Source organism: Hordeum vulgare, chromosome 5H (genome assembly GCF_904849725.1).
Source record: "Hordeum vulgare subsp. vulgare chromosome 5H, MorexV3_pseudomolecules_assembly, whole genome shotgun sequence".
Taxonomy (NCBI): Eukaryota; Viridiplantae; Streptophyta; class Magnoliopsida; order Poales; family Poaceae; genus Hordeum; species Hordeum vulgare.
The window spans coordinates 569105519-569115280 of record NC_058522.1 but is presented as its reverse complement, the minus strand read 5'-3'; the positions used below and the strand labels follow the sequence as shown (position 1 = coordinate 569115280).

The 9762-nt window shown below is 42.8% G+C and overlaps 1 protein-coding gene across 1 annotated transcript; it reads right to left on the bottom strand.

Annotated features, from left to right (window-relative positions):
* Window positions 1-475: 475 nt before the first annotated feature.
* Window positions 476-5445, bottom strand: LOC123453181 (elongation factor 2-like). Its single transcript, XM_045129953.1, has 3 exons — window positions 5336-5445; window positions 3750-3879; window positions 476-3104 (listed from the first exon to the last, which is right to left on the bottom strand). Exons 2-3 carry the CDS (start codon window positions 3838-3840, stop codon window positions 664-666), a joined length of 2532 nt encoding a protein of 843 aa, XP_044985888.1. The 5' UTR covers window positions 3841-3879; window positions 5336-5445; the 3' UTR covers window positions 476-663.
* Between the last annotated feature and the right edge of the window lie 4317 nt (window positions 5446-9762).

Sequence of the window (9762 nt, the reverse complement as noted above, 5' to 3'; positions counted from 1 at the left end):
GCAGCTACAAAAAGATACCAGTGCATATGCTAAATTCCAAAGAACCTACAGAACTGCAGCACAAGTAAAACCATCAAGCAAAGCAGCCTCGACTTCCATCAAGACAACTCCTTTTTGTTGTAACTATTTCAAACAGACACAAAGTGAGAGGAATATCAAGGACATAAGCCCCGTTTTTAGAAGCCACAAACAAAATATAGACAGTAATCTGTGAACATATGGGTGGGAGACAATACCAGGTGAAGATAACAATAACAGGGACGAACTGTATTAAAATACTGACACAAAACCTGGACGAGTGCATCAATCAAGGTAAAAAGAGCAAGCAGAAAAACTGCGAGTAGAAAAGCTAGTGCAATGAACCAAGAACACAACAAGATGGATTGCTGGACAAACATGAAAAATATAGAGCAAGACTAGCAATAAAGAACCAGGCAGAGCTCTCAAGATCTAACACAAAAGCAAACACAAGACATAAAAAACTACCAGGGTATAACAGATATATGATCTAAGTTTTAACATCGAGAGACATCAAAACAAAGTGCCAGTACCACGACAGATAGGACATTGCAATAGCAATACAGCGACAGACTCAATTGACAGAAAATAGCGCAGCTCTCTTAGCAGCATAAGCAAACTAGACCATGTAACAGAATCAAAAATTTAGAGCTTGTCCTCAAAATCAGATAGAGGGGTCATCTGTTCCTTGAGACCCTTGCGCTTGCGGATCTCCGTGACAAGGGTGGCAGACTGGGAGCCAGCCTCCAAAGGATCAGAAGACATGATGTCCCAGTGGTCAAACACACACTGGGGGAAAGCCTGGCCAGAAGTAGCTGCCCTGAGGGTACTTGAGAACCCGAAGGACTCAATGACCGGGAGGTAAGCCTTGATGTTGTACAGCGGGGTACCAGGTCTCTGCATCTCTTCAAACACGTGCCCTCTCTTCTGATTCAGAACACCATAGATACCACCAAGTGCATTCTCAGGGGCCTGGATCTCAACCAGGTACACAGGCTCCAGCAGCCTTGGCTTAGCCGTGAGCTGAGAAGCGTAAATGACCCTCCTGGCTGTTGGGATGACTTGACCACCACCCCTGTGAATAGCATCAGTGTGCAGAACAACGTCACAGACCTCAAAGCAAATGCCACGCATGTTTTCCTCAGCCAGAGCACCTTCCTTTGATGCCCACTGGAACCCAGCCACAACAGAGTCCTTGATTTCATTAAGATACTGCACTCCCTTACACATGTCAACAACCATGTTCGGGCCAGTCGTTTCAGGTCCAAAGCACCAAATCTTCTTGGCAAGATCCTTGTCCCACCCGAACTCCTCAGAGAGGATCTTGGAACGCACCTTGGGATCATCACGTGGGCCAATGCGGCCATCATCAATAGCCTCAGCCAAGCCCTCCTCTAATGGGCGAGCTTCCATGTAAAGACGGTTATGCTTGTTGGGGGACTTGCTCATGACAGTGCGGCAGGACTTCTCCAGAACAGTCTCACGGAAGGAGACGACGGGAGGGGAAACAATAATTTCAGCACCACCCATGAAGTCCTCCTGCAGATCCTTCAAACAGATTTCAAGGTGAAGCTCTCCAGCTCCAGCAATGATATGCTCACCAGACTCTTCAATGCTACAGAGAACCATAGGGTCAGACTTCGCCAGCCGCTTCAAACCCTCAACAAGCTTAGGAAGATCAGATGCCACCTTGCACTGAACAGCAACACGCACAACAGGGGACACAGAGAACTTCATTGCCCTGATTGGGCAGGCATCAACTTCCTTCTCATTTGTCAGGGTTGCATTCTTTGTGATGAACTGATCCAAACCAACCAACGCAACAGTGTTACCACAGGGAACATCCTCAACAGACTCTTGCTTCTTTCCCATCCAGATAACAGTACGCTGGACACTCTTCACATACAGATCCTTCTTCTGGCCAGGAACAAAGTTGGGACCCATGATACGGACCTTCATGCCAGTTGCAACCCTCCCAGCAAAAACACGTCCAAAGGCAAAAAATCTACCCTTGTCAGATGCTGGAATCATCTTGGAAACATACAACATAAGAGGACCATCTGGGTCACAGTTCCTGATAGCATTTGCATATATATCATCAAGGGGTCCCTCATACAAGTTCTCCACACGATACCTCTGCGCCTTTGAAGGAGAGGGGAGGTGAAATATCATCATCTCAAGCAGAGCGCGACTGGCAGGCAGCCAAGTTTGCATCACACGCTTCATGAGAGCCTTGCCCATCAAGTCCTTCTCATCATTCTTCATGGTCACACCAAGCTTCTTCAACATAGGCCACAACTTATCCTTCTGATCATTCATGCAGGTGGCTATGATTTGCTTGATTGGCTCATAGCAGAACTGAACAAAACCCCTCTTGCAGGTAGCTGTCCCAGTGTTCTTAGAGGTCCATTTCTTTGTGGCTGGGTCAAAGAAGTTCTCACCCCACAGCCTCTCCATCATCTTCGCCTCATCAACTCCAAACTTGGAGGCATACATCTTCGCAAAGTTTGTAAGGGTGAAAGCCCACCCATGCAGACCAGCAGAGAATGCAACAGTCCCCTTCTCTGGGTACACTTGGACATCACCAAGGAGCACATCTTCATATGTTGCCATGATGACATTGGCATTTTCAATGACACGGGAGAAAGTCTGATATGCTTCCTCACCTTCCACTTGAAGCTCAAGGAAGCATCTGTCCATCTTGTTCACGGTGAGGACAGGCCGAATCCTCTCACCAAGAGCTTGGCGCAGCACAGTTTCAGTCTGCACACAGACACCCTCAATACAGTCAACAACCACCAAAGCACCATCAGTGATACGAAGAGCAGCTGTGACTTCCGAAGAGAAGTCAACGTGGCCAGGTGAATCAATAAGGTTGATCAGGTACTCATCACCATCCCTGTCGCCCTTGTACATCTCGAGTGATTCAGGAGTCATCTGATAGAAAAGAGAGATGCCCGTGGATTTGATTGTAATACCACGTTCTGCCTCGTCTGCACGCGTATCAGTCATGCGAACATCACCAGCTACTTCCTGGGCAATAATCCCAGCAGCTGCCACAAGGGAATCCGTAAGCGTAGACTTGCCTGTACACATGTAAAAAATACAAGGACAATGCACAATTTTAGTATTCTGCCAACAAAAAGGATCAAGTTTGAACAGTAGAACACAATTCATAAGAACTGGGAATTGAATATATTAAGTTTTTAAGAATTAAGTAGTACACAACAGCACAGTACATTGAGACAATCCAGAAACAAGAGAATATGAAAATAAAACAAACCAGGTACAGTAACATGGCTAAACACAATCTACTGGGACAAAGCAAGAAAAACAGCACATGTATGAGATCATCAAATCAAAGTTATTAAGCACAATGGTGCAAATTGCTGAGCTTATAAATTGTAACAAATACAGCCATTAACATGATTATAAACCAAACTGGGTAGATTTTGAAACCCAGGACCCCAAGTTAACTGAAACTCTACGACACGCGTGGGAGTACATTTTAAGGTTACTAATTATTTTGAGTCCTGGGACAATGAGTTAACTGAAACTCTACGACACGCGAGATGGAACTAATTAATTAAAACAAATCTGAACAGCTAATTAAACCAATTTATTGAAATAAACAGTTTACAGCATTAAGAACAGACAATAAAAACGATGATCAACGAGTTTCTAGATTAACCCAGCAGTCAGAAACCACTGTTCACTGTTCAGGCACATACCATGGTCGACATGAGCAATAACAGACATGTTACGGATATTGTTCTTTTTGTCCATAATTCCACGGAGCTCCTCTGCAGTAAACTTCACCATCGTGACTGCCTTTGAATATCACACCGAGAATTTAAGTTCCTGTCCAGAGAACGGCAAAGTTATGAGAAATGAACAAGAATCAGATGTGAACTACTAAACGTAAATGTCCAGCACTGTAATATAATGATAATGTTGAAGTAACTGTAACCACAATTGTCTACTAAAAATGCTTAATATTGAAGAAAAAAACAATCCAGAACAAACAGGTAATGCAAAAAAAAAATCACGGCAAGAAAAGCAATCAACTATGAAAAGTGTCCTTGCAAAAGCTGGTCCTCCAGTATTGAAGGTGCTGCACAACTATGAGGAACAAACATGTATGGATTTCACAAATTAAACCAAAAACTTCCAGATGTGTACAACTAACCAAGAGGTGAATACTAGTAAAACTTGACAGGAATTGGTCTAATCAAGTTAGAAAGGCTTAATAAGTATATATACTATTAAGTGATCTGTACATGAATAAGCAAGCATGTATCTGCTGACCATTAAGTGACCAGTAAGTCATGTAATTTAAATTTCATTATTACCACATAACTATAATCAGTACGCAAGCACAAAAGCTGGTACAACTCAAAAAGCATAGCTTGACGCCTGATTAGACAGGGAACCAAGCAACCATGTAACAATTTCTTTTCCAAGCAATGTATGAATTGCAAAGCACTGTAGAAGTAGAGCCCCAAAACAAGACGGATAATGGTCAGGTCAGAGAGAAACTAATACAGGGGTAGCATTGGGAAAAAACAAATCATACATGATGAGCACAGAGAAAAATGCAGAAGATGCCCACATATAATAGTTCAGATCAGAGAAAAACTCATGCAGAACGCCTATAATAGTTCAGATCAGAGAAAAATTCATGCAGAACGACTGAACTAAAATTACATAAGAGTAGTAGTAAAGCACAGCGACATAGGCATCTTCCCTTTTACACATTAAATTAAATTAGATTAAGCATGCGAGACAGTGACATGCATCTCCCTCCATTTTCTCCACGCTGAACATGATGGCAGAAAAAAAAATCGACCAGACTACGACAGGCAGCAAATCGAGCAAGCAGAACTCTGCAGCTCGAACGAGTTCCAACGAATCCAATGGCCGAGCAGCCAAGCAAAGCAGCCAAAAGTAGAAGATAACAGAACACGAACCCGAACAAAAAAAAAACATAGACCGGCGTCGACCGCACCGCAACGACGGAAACCACGGGCGCCTACCACCTAAGCGACCACAGGTAACTGGCGCACGCACGCAGGGGGAGGAACGAGGGGCATCGATCCAACTACGCCGGAACGGATCGCTTCCGGAGCAACCGAGCGGGGCGAACGGAGCGGCAGATCTACCGCGGGAATGATGCGCGCACGTCCCTGACGACCACGAATCCGGCGAACCAGAGCCTAGATAACCCAGTGAAGCCGCTCGACTGGGTGGCAGCTAGCTGGCAGCGGACGCGGCGGCGGGCTCCGGGGAGAAGCAATCGGAGGAGCGGGGGTCTCACCTTGGGGCTTCGCGTTCCGCGTCCCGATCCGGCGGGGAGGATGAGATGAGGAAGCGGCGGCGGAGAAGAGGGCTTCGGGTTTAGGGGACGGGGACGGGGACAAGGGGTGGAGAGGGAGGATTGCCGATATACTTCAACTGCCGCTGTCCTGGCCCAGATGCGTGTGGTGCAGAATGGGCGGCACGCAACCACGGCCCGGGAGTAGCTGGCTGCGTCGACTGAAGGCCCGGGCAAATGGGACCTCCTAACTGGCACTGCAGGCGCCAGTTTCGCTTGCTGGCGCCCACGCACCTCTGCTAGTGTCCCGGCCCATATACGCAGGCGCTCCTAGACCAGTGACTGGTGGCGGGCTCGTTTCAGTCAGTCGTTGACTAATAGTATGAAAGAAAATAAAAAAACTCGTAATTAAGGGGGAAAATTGTGAATTTGAAAATTTCACGGATTTTGAAGAAAAGATCACGAATTTTTCAAAAAAGTTCATCAGATATGGAAAAGTTCATCGGATTTGAAAAAAAAAGTAAATCAAATCTGAAAAAAGTTCATCGGAATTGAAAACCGATCATAGGATTTGAAAACAAGTTCATCGGATATGAAAACAATTCATCAAATTTGAAAAAAAACTTCATTGATTTTGAAAAGAGTTCATCAAGGCTGAAAAAGTTCATCGAATTTGGAAAAAAAATCATCAAATGTGAAAACAAAAATCATTGATCTTGAAAAAAGTTCGTCCAATCTGAAAAATGTTCATCAAAATTGAAAATAAAATTCGTCATTTTAGAATAGCTTCTGGTCTTCTCCTTTTTCTAAAATAAAAAAAATGATCTTCTCCTACTGCTGAAAAAAAAATATCTTCTCCTGCCCCTAAAAAAACTGATCTTCTCCTTCATCATTTTAGAATAGCTTCTGGATGCAAGGTGATATATGCCATTAATGACCACCAGGGTGGTCAGCATGCTATGGTTATTCGCAAAATTAGCATGAGCCCATTGGAATTTCCATTTGTCTCATTTGTCCACCAAAAACATAAAAGCCCCATACGAAAGCATGCAACTTAACTAACACATGCACTGACCGAGATAATGAAATAAACTGCATGCTCAATGTGCCCAGTGAGATAGTGAATGAGAAATATTTGGGAATACCCTCTAACATCGAAAATTCAAAGAATGGGCCTTCAAATATTTGAAGGACCTATTGTGGAGCAGGATTCCGGGATAGATGGAACAAACTCTCTCTACATCAGGCAAAGAAGTGTTAGTCAAGTCGGTTGCTTAGGCAGTTCCGGTGTATTCAATGTCTTGCTTTAAACTTCCGAGGGGATTGTGTGAACATGTGAACATGCTAATCAGGAAATTCTGTTGGGGGGACCAAAATAGCCAAAGGAAGCCTCATTGAGTCTCATGGAAGGATATGACGCAAACAAAAACAATGGGGGCTTGGATTTCAAGGACATTGAGTTGTTCAACCTTGCATTGTTGGCAAGACAAACGTGGTGCATGCTTCAAAATCCTCGGTCCTTAAGTGCTTGAATCCTAAAGAGTGTCTACTACCCACAATCATCAATTCTTCATGCAACTTTCGTCAATCATCCTAGCCTGGAGACCAATTATAGAAGGGGCGGGATACATTGAGACAAGGTCTCATTAAACGGATTGGCAATGCTGAGACAACGAGAATATGGTCATGGAATTGGCTTCCGAGAGATGAGATGATGCCACCCTATAGTTTCTTAGTGCAGAACCCCCGAACGTTCGTCTCTGAACTCTTGTTATCGAATTCAGCCACATAGAATGTACGTCTAGTTAGAGGGGTTTTCATGCCTTTTGATGCGGCGATCATAGCCAAGATTCCCCCGCGCGAGAAATATCGAGGATGTATGGTTGTGGCACTTCGAATGGAATGGCCGGTTTACCGTTAGATCAGCAGATAACATGTTGGTGGCGACCAAGAAACGCCATGAAGCATAGCTAAAGGGATCGGTCGGATCTCCGAGCGGTACAAGAGAAGAAAAAGGTTGGAAAAGGTTGTGGAAAATAGAAGTGCCAAGAAAGGTGCGCATGTTTGTTTGGCGACTTTCAAAACACTCTCTCCCAACTGAGGATGTGAGGGCTCACCAACACATGGCCACGTCTCGAGCATGCGGTCTTTGTGGAGCAGCGGATTCATGGCGCCACTCTTTACTTGAGTGCACCATGGCATGATGCACATGGGCTTTGGTTGACCAAGATGTGGGTCAGAGCTTGATAGCTAATGCAGAACCGAGTGCCAAACATTTGTTGTTCTTCCATAAGGAAGCATTTATCGCATGACTTGTTCGTGAAGCTCACTGACACACTTTGGGCCATTTGGAGAACTAGGAGAAAAGCATACATGAAGGCATATTCCAAAGTCCTAAATCTTTGCGCTCGTTTACCACAAGATTCATTGCAAAGTTGGAGATATTACAAGAAGGCAAACCACATAACATTGGAGGAATACAAACCCCCGCAGGAGCATCTATTCGGCATCAAGCAAAAGCTCCACTTGTGAATTATGCCAAGATTCATGTATATGCGGGAATGGAGAGGTGGAGCAGCTTCGGTTGTGTGTCGGGTTCACAATAGCGTTTGTCTCGAAACCTCGACACTAGTCATAGATGGTGTTGATGACCCGATAATAGTGGAGGTGATAGCATGCAGGGAGGCACTCTGTCTAGCGGAAGACCTACACTTACAACAATTCATTATTGCTTCTATAGACATGAGTCAACGTTCGTGATCGTGCATGATGTGTGTATGGTTAGTAAACGATTATAAACGGAGGCGTCACAACAGGTATGGCATTGTAGTATGCGTGTAAGTAATTTTGTTTTTGAAGGTCGTGCCAGCAACTTTGAGGCGCACAGATTAGCTAAATAAGCAGTTAATCTATCTCCCAAGCATCATCTATGGTTTGATCAACCTCACACTACTGCAGAAAATTCTAGCTATGATGTGACAAAAAATAGCCTTGCTGGCGTGAATACCCGACGCCATCAATATCCCGCCACAATTAAAAAATAGTGGTGGGATTGAAGACGATGCCAATAGTATATTACATGTTACTCGCGTCCACATAGTCCAACGTTATGAATTAATTTTTTGGATAATGAAAAAAAAAATACTTCAGAGACTAAGAATTTAAACTTCACAAAAGGTATTGATCAATTAAACATACTCGTAAACTTTAGAGTTTACAACTTAGTACTGATCAACTAAACATACTCATAAACTTCAGAGTTTAAAAAATCACAAAAGATACTGAAATAATTAAAACTACTCTTCATCAAGGATTATCCTCAGCTGGTGAATCTTCTTTCGGTTGCTCTCTCCATCTTTTTTGAAGTGAGCAACTTATGTCTGTAGGTCAACCCTCTCTGTCATGAGTAGTTTTTTCTTCTTCTTCAGATTATCCCTCTCCTCAAGCAATTTATCCCTCTGCTCCCCCAGTTTGTTTGACTTAACGAGGGCATTAGCATCCTCTGTGAGCAGACTATCCCTTTTATTCTTCACATACGCATTATTTTCTTCCAAATTTTTGATGTACCACTGTGACTGACCTAAGCGCCACATATTCCACTTGTCCGCATCGCATACATCGATTCATTGTCGCTTGTAGAATTGTCCATATGTCTTGTTTCAAATTATGTACACAAGCAAATTAAAACTTGTAGTAGCAATTATACATCAAGTACTACCTTTTTTTAGTGGACATCAAGTGCTACCTAATATAGACATTACAAGATTGAGACATATGATCTCAAATGCATCTAATATAAAGCACTGAAAACATATCTTAGAATTCATATGAACCTCACCATCTTAATTAGAATGAAGAATTTAAAAATAACATGCATTCCATAGATTTGTACTCACATATCTTAGAATTCATATAAACCTCACTAATAACATGCTCATATGTGTACTACTCCCTCTGTTCCTAAATATAAGTCTTTTTAGAATTTTTATTAAGGGACTACATACGGATGTATATAGACATATTTCAGAGTATAGACTCATTTATTTTGCTCCATGTGTAGTCTCTTAGTGAAATCTCTAAAAAGACTTATATTTAGAAACGGAGGGAGTACATAATACTACATAGACTTACTAGCATATACTTTTATCAATTCAATGACAATTCATAGACTACATAGACTTACTAGGCATATGCTTTTATCACTAATAACATGCTCATAGCGTGCTCTTTTGAATTGTCAATTCAGTGTCCAAAATGCATATACTCCCTCCGTTCTTAAATATAAGACATTTTAGAGATTGCATTATAAACTACATACGGATGTACATAGACGTATTTTAGAGTATATATTCATTCATTTTGCTCCGTATGTAGTTTTATAGTGAAATTCCTAAAAGGTCTTATATTTTACAACGGAGGGAGTACTAAAC

Coding starts and splice junctions, on each gene's coding strand:
- LOC123453181 (XM_045129953.1), bottom strand. CDS start 3,840: ATGGTGAAGTTTACTGCAGAGGAGCTCCGTGGAATTATGGACAAAAAG. Junction 3,105..3,749: donor TATTGCTCATGTCGACCATG/GTATGTGCCTGA, acceptor ACATGTGTACAG/GCAAGTCTACGCTTACGGAT.